Source organism: Scyliorhinus torazame, chromosome 8, assembly GCF_047496885.1.
Source record: "Scyliorhinus torazame isolate Kashiwa2021f chromosome 8, sScyTor2.1, whole genome shotgun sequence".
NCBI classification, from domain to species: domain Eukaryota; kingdom Metazoa; phylum Chordata; class Chondrichthyes; order Carcharhiniformes; family Scyliorhinidae; genus Scyliorhinus; species Scyliorhinus torazame.
The window spans coordinates 57,284,944-57,298,057 of record NC_092714.1 but is presented as its reverse complement, the minus strand read 5'-3'; the positions used below and the strand labels follow the sequence as shown (position 1 = coordinate 57,298,057).

At 45.0% G+C, this 13,114-nt stretch overlaps 1 protein-coding gene across 1 annotated transcript in view; it reads left to right on the top strand.

Moving 5' to 3' along the window:
• LOC140427864 (immunoglobulin-like domain-containing receptor 1) overlaps positions 1-7,726 on the top strand; it is an 82,094-nt gene extending 74,368 nt beyond the window's left edge. The window contains exons 7-8 of the mRNA XM_072513670.1: positions 2,368-3,239; positions 3,903-7,726. Of these exons, the coding sequence (XP_072369771.1) occupies positions 2,368-3,239; positions 3,903-3,944 (914 nt within the window). The 3' untranslated portion in view covers positions 3,945-7,726. The remainder of the gene's footprint in view (positions 1-2,367; positions 3,240-3,902) is intronic.
• The last annotated feature ends 5,388 nt before the right edge of the window (positions 7,727-13,114 follow it).

Here is a 13,114-nt window from a genome sequence, read left to right as displayed (position 1 = left end):
CCATCTCTTCATTTCCTCTCTTTTACATAATGCATACCTCTTTCCTAATCCTCAATTGTTCTCTTATGCCTACATTCATCCATGGAGTCTCTCTACTGTTTTGTTTGTTCTTTCCTTTCAGTGGAGTATATATTCCTGCATTCTGTTGAGCACTATTTTAACAGTCCCATTGTTGTTCTACTTTGTTATTTGTCAATAAAATTGCCCATTTTCCCAAATTCCCTCAATCTGTTTTTCTCCAATTTATAAATTTGGGTTTTCACCACACTTTGTCCTTCTGTATCATCGTCTTAAAAGTGTATTACAACATGATCAATGTTGCCAAGATGTTCCCTACCTTTATTTCTCTCAGCTCTGGTTTACCCCTAATTCTAAATCCAATGATGTGGAGATGCCGACGTTGGACTGGGGTGAGCACAGTACGAAGTCTTACAACACCAGGTTAAAGTCCAACAGGTTTGTTTCAAATCACTAGTTTTCGGAGCACTGCTCCTTCCTCAGGTGAATGAAGAGGTAGGTTCCAGGCAATCGCCAGGCAGGAATGTTCCCTTCCAGTCGGGGGAACACTTCAGCAGTCAAGGGTATTCAGCCTCTGATCTTTGGGTAAGCGTTCTCCAAGGTGGCCTTCAGGACGCGCGACAACGCAGAATCGCCGAGCGGAAACGTAAAGCCAAGTTCCGCACACGTGAGTACGGCCTCAGCCGGGACCTTGGATTCATGTCGCATTATATTCACTCCCCCACAATCTGGCCTGGGCTTGCAAACTCCTACCAACTGTCCTGGCTTGAGACAATTCACACCTCTGTGATTATCTTTCTCTCTCCAGTTGCTCCGTTTGGACCTGTAAAGACTTAATTACCTGCAAAGACTCACATTCAAAGTATCGTCTTGCATCGATGTTGTCTGTATACATGTTTCTGGAACCTACCTCTTTCACCTGAGGAAGGAGCAGTGCTCCGAAAGCTAGTGATTTGAAACAAACCTGTTGGACTTTAACCTGGTGTTGTAAGACTTCTTACTCTAAATCCAATAGCAAATCTTCCCTTGTGGCGTTTGTTACATATTCAGTTAGAACAGAGTCCTGGACAGATTGAAGGAACTATATGCCCTTATTCCATTTACCTAGCTCTCCTGTTCAAAGAATTGCAGGTAGTTGAAATCCACCATGATGATGATTCTGCATTTTGACTCTTCCCATATTTGTCTGGATATTTCTTCACCACCACCGCCACCGTTCCATTATTAGCTGCTCTCTAGACCACACTTGATGGATCCTTTTTATTACCTTTAATCTCTTTCCATGCGGATCCTGTTTTTGTCTTGCACAATATTTCCCAAACTGGTTTCCACAGAACCCCAGGGTTTCATGGTAAATTTGAAAAAAGCTGTCTCCCATCTTGTCCAATGGGAGATGGTTTTCACACTGCAGTGGCTTCTGACAGGTGCACTAATCAGCTACTTAGAAGCCAGGCTCTGATTGGATGAGCTGGAAATAGCATCAAAGTAAGTCCCGGGCACGAGCAAAGGCAAGCGATGGTGGAGCAAGGAACGCAGTTGTCATAGGTGGAACTTAAGTACTTTGTTGAATAAGATTAACATTTTGATTATAATGTATAATACATAAGAAATAGAAAATACCTTTTTTAAATGAAAACTATCAATTTTTTGTGGTTCAGCTCTTCAACATAATGTTTCTCAGGGGTTCTCTCTGTACTCTTGCTTCCGTGACTGGAAAAGTTTGGGAAATCCTGGGTCTTCCATTTTCCCACTGCCATTATGTTACTCCAAATAAGTACAGCTACTGCAGCTCTCCATTTTCTCTCTCTAGCTTTGCCAAGTAATTATACCCTGTAATGTTTAATTTCCAGACCTGATTATGCTGCAGCTGTGTTTCAGTAAACCTTGCCAATGGTCCCTCCCAATGCATGATTTCCTCCAGATCCCACATTATATTAGCTCAGTTGGCTGGACAGCAATTTGTGATGCAGAGCAAGGCCTACAGTGCGGGTTCAATCCTGAAAACCTGCCTTCTCAACCTTGCCCCTCGCTTGAGGCGTGGTGATCCTTGTGTTAAATCACCATCAGTCAGCTCTCCCCCTCAAAGGGGGAAGTAGCCTATGGTCAACTGGGTCTATGGTGACTTTACTTACTTCCATTACTGTTCTGACATTTTAACTTTTTTTTAATAGCATTTTCTGTCACTATCTTTAATCGTTTTTAGACTCATTCAGTAATTAGTAGAGATCTACTATTTCACTTGCTATCAATGCCTTCACTTATTTTCTTCCCTTATTTTATTTGAAGATAGTTCAAAAGCTTTTATTTGAAAGTTTAATCTCTCTTTATATCTTTGTTCCCATTATATAGATTTTTCCACCAAGAACAGCATACCATTGACTATGATCCCTTACAGTGCCTACCCAAACCCTTCTGTTAAGATGCTAGACTATATAGAAAATGAGGTGAAAAACTTAAGCACTGTACAGCCTTTACAAAATGGAATCCGTACAAGTGGCAGTGCACCTCCCAGCGTGCTTTCATCACTGAACGAAGTTGGAATTAGAGAAATAGATCGTCGTGTTATCCATCTACCTCCCATACTGGAGACAGTCCGTGAAACCAGCCTCCCTTCATCACAACAAACCAGTAATTCCTCCCGGAGGAATAACCAACGAAGGGCTAGAAGCCATGAGGATATTTTGGATATAGGCCTCCGCAGGAATCAAAGATCTCGAGAAGAATCAAGGTCTAGTCAGAGCTCGCAAGACCGAAGACCTAATCGATCTCGAGAGAATAGGAGAGACAATTTTGAAGATGGTCGACAGAGAGGTCAGTTGCTCCCAAGAAGACAAAATTATGGGGATTATAGTGATGATTCCGATGATCGTAGGTCAAGACCCAGCAGTTCAAACCAGCGGCATGGCAGAAGAGGTTACGATGAGGACAGGAGACCACATCATCGAAATAATAAAGATTACTCACCTGAAAGAAGAAATAGGCGCAGAGACCAAAGCTATTCTCCTCCACCTCGTGGAAGACGACATGGATCATGGAGTTCCCTGGATGATTATGATAACCACTCTCGATACGACAGGGTTCGACCGGATGATCGAATGGCAGACTGGTTGGATAACTTGAAGAAGCCATTTAAGTATCATGAGAAGCCCCCAAGCTACCATTCTGTAGATGGGGGATCAGAGCAAAGCAGTGCACGAAGATCTAATAATGGACGACAATCAGTAAGTTGGTTTTCTTTTTGTTGTATTATTAAGTATCTTTCTGAACATTTACCACAGTCATTTCTATCCCTCAGGCATGGGTTATAAAAATGTCTTGACTTGCTACTCCGCTCTTTTGTGTGGTATGCGTTTGGAGATTATGATGTGATGTCACATTGTTTGGGTTCTCTGGAGTGCAGAATGGACGTTGGCACTTCCGATTCTTCCTGAAAGCAAAGTTCTTCATCTTGACTGGGCCATATGTGAAATCATAACCAACAGGGAAAGTTCTTACACCAGCAATATTAATAAAAGAGCCTAACCATATAATTCCATTAATGTAATCAGTTCAGTATTGTGATTAAATATCAAATTCCAGTCCCTGAATGCAATAATAGAGATCCTGCTGTAGACAGCGGTGTAAATTATGATCCTGAGTCGTCGTGCTGTTACTGTTTGGAGATGGCAAACTATTCCTTCTTGCAAGTACTCAAAAATTGAAGTGCTATTTTATGCTGTTTGATTTTGTATTTTATTCCACCCTGCCCGCCCTCCCCAACCATTCACCTTGTAAAAATGAGGGTTGCAAGAGATCAAATAAATTTGTAAAATAGGTCATTTTTAGTATGTAGTGTTGCTCGCAAAAAGAACATCAAATGAGCGTAACATTTTTTTTGTTGACAGGAACGAGGGAGTTCTCGCAGCGGTAGAAGTGTAGTGATATGAAGAATCCTCCACTTGTCATATTCCATTATGGATATCTACTGGGTGGATTGTAATATAGATGGCGACCTTTGACATTCCTTTTAAACATATCTTTTCATCGTGGACTTTCAGCGGATCGAAACAAGCTCCAATTTTATATGACTTTAAGAAATGCTTCAGATATGTGACTTTGCAACACAAACAAGAAAACTTACTGTCATTTCTCCTGATTTTAAATTGAACAAAAATAGAGGTGGATACGCATGAGAAAATAGAATTGTGTTAATTTAATAAAAATAACAGTCACTTCACATGGAATTGATGCTACAAGGTCCCTTCCAAACTGTCCTTTGGATATATTTGTACCAGGCCAAACAGGATTGGTAAATATTTTCTATCTTTTGAGGGAATACACTGTGACCCCACTACAACGTGATCCGTGATGGGTGCTGGGAGGTGGGGGTGCACACAGTCATCACCAGGGCCGTGGCTGCATGTCTCCTCCTGCCCCTCCCTTCAAGTGACTGCCTCTCCACCTCAATGTTCCCAGAGAAGGGCGCAGTGACCACGCCGCTTTGGCATAAACTTCTGTAAAACAAAGGGTTATTGGAGCAAGAGCCAGAGTCTGTGTGGTCATTTGTTTTCACAACCAGGGTGCATGCTTGGCTGTATTCTCACCCTCCTGAACAGATGCCAGCCCACTAAAAGACTACAGTCCTGGAGATGGTTGAGCCAGGGAGTCCAGAGGTGGTTACAGCAACAGCAGGATCTGGGGCAGTTGGGAGTGTCCGGGCTGAGAGGAAGCACATCCTGCTGCTTTCACAGATATAATGAATGCCTTGTCAGTGAGAAAACATCCAAACCTCCCAGGCCAGGGAGCGCTGAGTAATTAAGTACCATTTGTGAAAGGCATAGGATAGTGTAATTTTGAATTCCTAAAATAGAAAGGATATCAAATTAATAGAAAAAGGGATATTCCAGCATACCGTGAAGGACAATGGGGTAGAGTTAGGGAGAACAACTTGAGAAGTTTTGGCTTTTGCACTAAAGCTGCAATGAAGTTGAATGAGAATCCTGAGACTGGGCAAGCCACCCACACGCTGCTTGGTGTGGGGACAAGGACAGCCCATCTCACCCCAAAATCGATCCACACACTGGACCAGGTGAGGAGGAAAGCCCAGGCTGAAAACCCACTTCCCAATTTCAAATGAATTCCACCACGGCCAACTGTATGCCACCACGTAACAAACGCAAGGTCAATGATGGTTAAACCCACCTCCTTGCTTGGCTCTGGTCCCCTCCCCCCTTCTGTGGTGACCAGGGCTTGAGGCCTCATCTATCTCTAACGCTGCTTCTTAGGCAAAAAGGTGAAGTTTTATTAGTTAGCTCTGCTGTTTGGTACTTTTTAATGGTAACTTTTATTGATTTCTCATTTTTAAAATTCTCAGTTTATTGTTTTGACATTGTTGCTTATGTTTTCTTCATACCATAACTTTTTAAAAATCATGTTGTGCGGAAGGGAAATGAGAGGATCGCAAGATTGCTTTTTGGAGGGCTGGCAAATGGGGTTAAATCCCGTGTTGGAAATGCTCAGCATTTCTGAAATCTGTACTGGGAGAAACCAGGGTCAATGACCCTTCATCAGAGCTAGTGAGATTGTGGACCTGAAGTTTTGACTCAGTTTCTCAGGGCGGCACAGTGGCGCAATGGTTAACACTGCTGCCTCAAGGCGCCGAGGATCTGGGTTCGATCCCGGTCCCGGGTTACTGTCCATGTGGAGTTTGTACATTCTCCCCGTGTCTGCGTGGGTCTTTCTCTCTCTCGCTTCCTTCCTCCCCCCCCCCCCCCCCCTCGCATTATCATAGGTGAATTGGCTGGTGCTAATTTACTGGAAGGTTTTGCAATTTTTAAACTTTGAAATGAAACCAGACGTCTAGCACCAATGGATATGTCACTGTTAATTCAAGATATTCTAATTTTTGCATAGGATAGTTGTTTGCAGTGCTTGCCTTTTGGATGTTGCTGTCTGGATATTGTAGAGGACCAGGTTCAACGAAGCTGAGTTGGTTGCACAATATGCACAACCAAACTGTGATTGTCTGACAAAACTGTGGTTGTAGAGTATGTCATACAGAGATCTGAGATTTATAAATAGGAGTACCAAAGCAAGAAGTATTGCTGAACCTGCATGGTACAGTTTGATCCCACTGTCACAATGGTTCCCATTTCTGTGCACTTGAAGAATGTAAAAGGGACGTACAAAGGGAGGGTGGTGGGATAAGGGGCCAAAAGCAGGAGAAGCGCCAGACTCACAATTTCTCCCCATGGCCCTGATCCACGGGGCCATATTTCAACACAATGGTGTGGCATAGGCGTGGCCATGTTGTGATGCTAAAAGCGCCAAACCAATAGTCAAAATAACGGTGAACTACAGATAAATGGATTCAAATGGCCTAAACAGAGAAACCATCAGATTTGATGTAAATAAAGAAACTAATGGTAACAGAACAAAATCAACTCCATCAAAAATAAGTTTTATTTCTTGTAACAAAAATGTGAATATAAATGTACAATCAGACTGCTCAAATTCACAGATGGTCAGTTCTTACTTATACAGATTACACCAGTATTTTGAGAGCACATAGTCAACAAAATCAAAATCTTATTTATTGACTGGGTGAGCATATGCTGAAGTAATCAATAATTTTTTGCAACTTGTGTTTACTCCTTGCCTCTTCCTTTGCTAGATGTAGGATATTCTGAAGTTACATAATCCTTACATTAGTTGATTTCCAATTGGCCTCCAGCCATCTCAAGTGTTTTCGCCACCTATTGGATTATTGTATGGGATAATGGCAGAGGCTCAGTCTCAATGTCGTAATTACCTCCTTCAGCTTACTGGATATCTTGAGAGATTGGATCTGTTGGACTGGCGAGTACATGTATCCCTATCCAAAATTCAGCCTATATTTAGAGAAGCCTATATTTGGGGTCCAAGAAGAATCTGTGTTATTCAGAGTTCTAGCAGACTGCATTATAGTGGTGTCCCAGTGTATAATAATCTTTATTACTATCACAAGTAGGCTTACATTACACTGCAATGAAGTTAATGTGAAAAGCCCCTAGTTGCCACATTCCGGTGCCTGTTCAGGTACACTGAGGGAGAATTCAGAATGTCCAATTCCCCTAACAAGCAAGTCTTTCAGACTTGTGGAAGGAAACCGGAGCACCCGGAGGAAACCCATGCAGACTCCGCAGACAGTGACCCAAGCTGGGAATCGAACCTGGGTCCCTGGGGCTGTGAAGCAACTGTGCTAACCACTGTGTTACCATAGCTCAGTTCATTATACTAACTCTTGAGGCTACCAATGGGCATTTCAGTTACTCTTTATTTATATGTTTTAAATTTACCAAACTATTCTCATCTCTGAAGAACATGTACAGTTTGATTGTGTTACTAGATGATTATTGAAGTCTGAAACATGTTGGGGTTGTTTCCAGATTTGAGTTATTTTTAAAGTATCGCTGTTTGCATATCTCGTTTAATATAAATTAACTGTACTTTGGAATAAATATTTCTTTTTGCACCATATTTATTTCCTAAAGGAAATTTGTAATTATGGGAAAGTGAAATGAGTAAAATTAAACTTGTATATTAATAGGGAACCTGTCTATCACTTAATGTTTTAATGGTTTAATTAGACCGCAACTAATTTTATTTTTTCTGTGCTTAGGAGGCTTTTCATGTTCATAACTGGCCATTGGATGATGTCAGCAAGAATGTATTAAAAAATTAATTATCATCAGGATACTCTTTCATTCAGGACCTTCTGTATCAATGTTATCTGTTTACTGAATTCGATGTCTATGCTTAAACTTCTCTGCTTCCCAATCTCCTCTATACTACCCTTTTTAAACCCACATCTTTGACCAAGCTTTTGGTCACCACCTCAAGAGTAATCCTTTATTGGCTTACAGTCCATTTTATTCAGGTTGTAGCACTGTGGGACACTTTCTATCTTGAAAGCATGACAGAAATATAAGTAACGTGCAGCCACACCCAGCATTTCACTTGGATTGGGGAAAATAATCTTTAAGCAGGTGAAATTTTAACCTGTCTACAAGTGTTATTGAAAAATCAACCTGGTTTCATCGAGAAATATGGGGTAATTTCTTTTCCACACTCCTGGCCAGGAAATATCTTGATTTGACACTTTATTCGTCATGCACATTGATATGAAAGAAACATTTGTTTTCTTGAAATCTACATTTACTAGTTGTCAATTTAAAGAAAACTTCTTTCTTATCATAACAATATGTACGATTGAGAAGTTCATTTATTTTTAAGTTCCCAATAGAAAGTAGGGAAATCAGAATCCTCATTGGCTTAGTCCCGCTCGCCTGTCTTATTCAGAAACACCATCTGGACAAGCCAGCAGTGCCAGAAGAAACTGCACAGCCTCCACAGGGCAGCCAGGGTGAGCAGGCAGCACTGTGCCCTGGCACCAACCCCCATACTGCACAGTCATAACTGCCCCCACCCTGCACCACATGCCGGCATTCATACCGGCCACCATGGCCGGGTGCCCTGAAGCTACCAGCTGCCTGTCCCCTGGACTGCATGTGTTGGACTGTCCAACAATGTTCACTTTCTGTTTTTTATTCTTTCTTTCTCTCTCTCTCTCTCCCCCCCCCACCCCCCCCCCCCCCACCCCAGGAGAAGGCTGCCAATAATTGCTGGTGGTGGGGCAAGCCCTTCTCATGTCCCCTGCCCTCAGCCAGAGCCCCACGGACTGACTAGCGACGAAGGCACTAACACAGACGCGAGCCATAGACCCAAGACCCAGGACACTCCGGAGCAGAGTCCGGGGATTACACGGTTTTCCTGTTATAGGTGTCTCCAACACCCTTCACCATCCCAGAGCCACTCTCCTCGGCTGGCACTTTAGTGAAGAGGCTCCTGGAGCACTATCTGGTGTGCACCACACACATGCTCCCGTACAGCAGGTGGAGGTAGAACTCCCGAGGGGGCGGACAGTCGGAGGGCAGGCTGACCCCAGGGACTAGTTGCTGTCCAGGTGGGTTTTGGGCTTCTTGAACGGACAGTCCCATCGATCGTGGCAATGCAGTCACAGAGCCAGGGACTACATGAGGGCTTGTCGGCGAGCATCCAGCACCTGCAGGCGTAAGTGGGATAGTCCCGCCACGTGCAGGAGCAGAAAGTGGTGCTGGCTGTGCATGCCACCCAGGCTAACACCACATGGGTGGCATCTACAGTGGAGGCCTTGGTGGCAATCATGTCCAAGGCCTGGGGCACTCTGTGCAGGCGGTGGCTGAGGCCCCGCGTGGCCTCCCTCTCACAGGCAGCCATGTGCCAGAGCCACCTGGACATTGCAGTAGCGCTCCTCAGCATGGCCCAGTAACAGCAGGCCATGGCTGACGGCGTTGGTGACATTACCCAGGTGCAGAGGGAGATGACTCAGTCCCAGACGGAGATGGTGCTGTCAGTGGGCAATGTGTCACAGACCCAGAAGGTGGTGGCACAGTCCCAGACGGATGTGATCCACTCCCTGTGCTCCATGGCTGTGAGCATGCAGGCCCTGGTCGAGATGGCAGCGGACCTACAGGACTGGCAGCGCCAGGTGGTGGGGGAGCCTCGGGGGTTAACTCCACTCGCACCCCGTGGGCCATCAAGCACCCCGAGGGAGGAGGAGGTGATGCGGTCTGTGCCGATGACTCCCGCAGGGGAGGTGCCAGAACACCCAGCACCTCTGACTTCCCCCACACCCCCCCCCTTCCTTCCTGCCCCTGGTGCAGCTGGTGGGCAGCAGGCAGAACAGGTCAGCACCACGCCACCAGGAACACGCAAGCAGCAGCCGGTCGCCCCAGAAGACACCTGCCGAAGGGGACCTAGGTCGCAGGACAGAAACCACAGCAGGCCACCTCCACTCCTGGGGATCAACCTAGACATAGTGTTAGGGCTCATAAGATGTATATCTGTACATCTTTTCACATTAAACACCTGTGCACAATGTTACAACCTGCCCCGGTGCTCTGCCATAGATACATAGAAGATAGGAGCAGGAGGGGGCCTTTTGGTCCTTTGAGCCTACTCCGCCATTTATCACGATCATGGTTGATCATCCAACCCAATCGCCTAACCCTGCTTTCTCCCCATAACCTTTGATCCCATTTGCCCGAAGTGCTATATCTAGCCGCCTCGAGTATATTCAATATTTTGATTTGATTTATTGTCACATGTACTGAAGTACAGTGAAAAGTATTTTTCTGCGGCTGAGGGAATGTACATAGTAGACAAAAGGATGATCAACAGAGAACATTGACAAATGGTACATCGACAGAACAGTGATTGGTTACAGTGCGGAACATGGGGCCAAACAAAGCAAATACATGAGCAAGAGCAGCATAGGGTGTCTTACAGGGAACAGATCAGTCCAGGGGGGAGTCGTTGAGGAGTCTTGTAGCTGTAGGGAAGAAGCTGTTCCTATGTCTGGATGTGCGGGTCTTCAGACTACTGTACCTTCTGCCTGATGGAAGGGTCTGGAAGAAGGCAATGCCTAGGTGGGAGGGGTCTCTGATAATGCTGTCTGCCTTCCTAAGGTGTATACAGAATCAATGTGGGGGTGGTAAGCTTGTGTGATGCGCTGGGCTGAGTTCACCACATTCTGCAGTTTCATACGATCTTGCACCGAGCAGTTGCCATTCCAGGCTGTGATGCAGCCGGATAGGATGCTCTCTATCGCACATCTGTAGAAGTTTGTGAGAGTCGATGCAGACATGCCAAATTTCTTTAGTTTTCGTAGGAAGTAGAGACGTTGTTGGTCTTTCTTGACTATTCCATCAACGTGAGTGGACCAGGACAGACTGTTGGTGATTGTGACCTGCAGGAACTAAAGCTCTCGATCATCTCCACTTCGGAGACATTGATGCAAACAAAGAACAAAGAAAAGTACAGCACAGGAACAGGCCCTTCAGCCCTCCAAGCCCGTGCCGACCATGCTGCCCGACTAAACTACAATCTTCTACACTTCCTGGGGCTGTATCCCTCTATTCCCATCCTATTCATGTATTTATCAAGATGCCCCTTAAATGTCACTATCGTCCTTGCTTCCACCACCACCTCCGGTAGCGAGTTCCAGGCACCCACTACCCTCTGTGTAAAAAAACTTGCCTCGTACATCTACTCTAAACCTTGCCCCTCTCACCTTAAACCTATGCCCCCTAGTAATTGACCCCTCTACCCTGGGGAAAAGCCTCTGACTATCCACTCTGTCTATGCCCCTCATAATTTTGTAGATCTCTATCAGGTCGCCCCTCAACCTCCGTCGTTCCAGTGAGAACAAACCAAGTTTATTCAACCGCTCCTCATAGCTAATGCCCTCCATACCAGGCAACATTCTGGTAAATCTCTTCTGCACCCTCTCTAAAGCCTCCACATCCTTCTGGTAGTGTGGCGACCAGAATTGAACACTATACTCCAAGTGTGGCCTAACTAAGGTTCTATACAGCTGCAACATGACTTGCCAATTCTTATACTCAATGCCCTGGCCAATGAAGGCAAGCACGCGTATGCCTTCTTGACTACCTTCTCAGGTGTTGCCTCTTTCAGTGACCTGTGGACCTATTCACCTAGATCTCTCTGACTTTCAATACTCTTGAGGGTTCTACCATTCACTGTATATTCCCTACCTGCATTAGACCTTCCAAAATGCATTACCTCACATTTAGAACATAGAACATTACAGCCCAGTACAGGCCCTTCGGCCCTCGATGTTGCACCGACCTGTGAAACCACTCTAAAGCCCATCTACACTATTGTCCGGATTAAACTCCATCTGCCATCTCTCCGCCCAAGTCTCCAAACAATCTAAATCCTGCTGTATCCTCTGACAGTCCTCATCGCTATCCGCAATTCCACCAACCTTTGTGTCGTCTGCAAACTTACTAATCAGACCAGTTACATTTTCCTCCAAATCATTTATATATATATACTACAAACAGCAAAGGTCCCAGCACTGATCCCTGCGGAACACCACTGGTCACAGCCCTCCAATTAGTAAAGCATCCTTCCATTGCTACTCTCTGCCTTCTATGACCTAGCCAGTTCTGTATCCACCTTGCCAGTTCACCCCTGATCCCGTGTGACTTCACCCTTTGTACTAGTCTACCAAGAGGGACCTTGTCAAAGACCTTACTGAAGTCCATATGGACAACATCCACTGCCCTACCTGCATCAATCATCTTTGTGACCTCCTCGAAAAACTCTATCAAGTTAGTGAGACACGACCTCCTCTTCACAAAACCATGCTGCCTCTCACTAATACGTCCATTTGCTTCCAAATGGGAGTAGATCCTGTCTCGAAGAATTCTCTCCAGTAATTTCCCTACCACTGACGTAAGGCTCACCGGCCTGTAGTTCCCTGGATTATCCTTGCTACCCTTCTTAAACAGAGGAACAACATTGGCTATTCTCCAGACCTCCGGGACATCACCTGAAGACAGTGAGGATCCAAAGATTTCTGTCAAGGCCTCAGCAATTTCCTCTCCAGCCTCCTTCAGTATTCTGGGGTAGATCCCATCAGGCCCTGGGGACTTATCTACCGTAATATTTTTCAAGACACCCAACACCTCGTCTTTTTGGATCTCAATGTGACCCAGGCTATCTACACACCCTTCTCCAGACTCAACATCCAACAACTCCTCTTTGGTGAATACTGATGCAAAGTATTCATTTAGTACCTCACCCATTTCCTCTGGCTCCACACATAGATTCCCTTGCCTATCCTTCAGTGGGCCAACCCTTTCCCTGGCTACCCTCTTGCTTTTTATGTACGTGTAAAAAGCCTTGGGATTTTCCTTAACCCTATTTGCCAATGACTTTTCGTGACCCCTTCTAGCCCTCCTGACTCCTTGCTTAAGTTCCTTCCTACTTTCCTTATATTCCACACAGGCTTTGTCTGTTCCCTGCCTTTTAGCCCTGACAAATGCCTCCTTTTTCTTTTTGACAAGGCCTACAATATCTCTCGTTATCCAAGGTTCCCGAAAATTGCCGTATTTATCCATCTTCCTCACAGGCCAGTCCTGAATTCCTTTCAACTGACACTTGAAAGCCTCCCAAATGTCAGATGTTGATTTACCCTCAAACATCCGCCCCCAATCTAGGTTCTTCA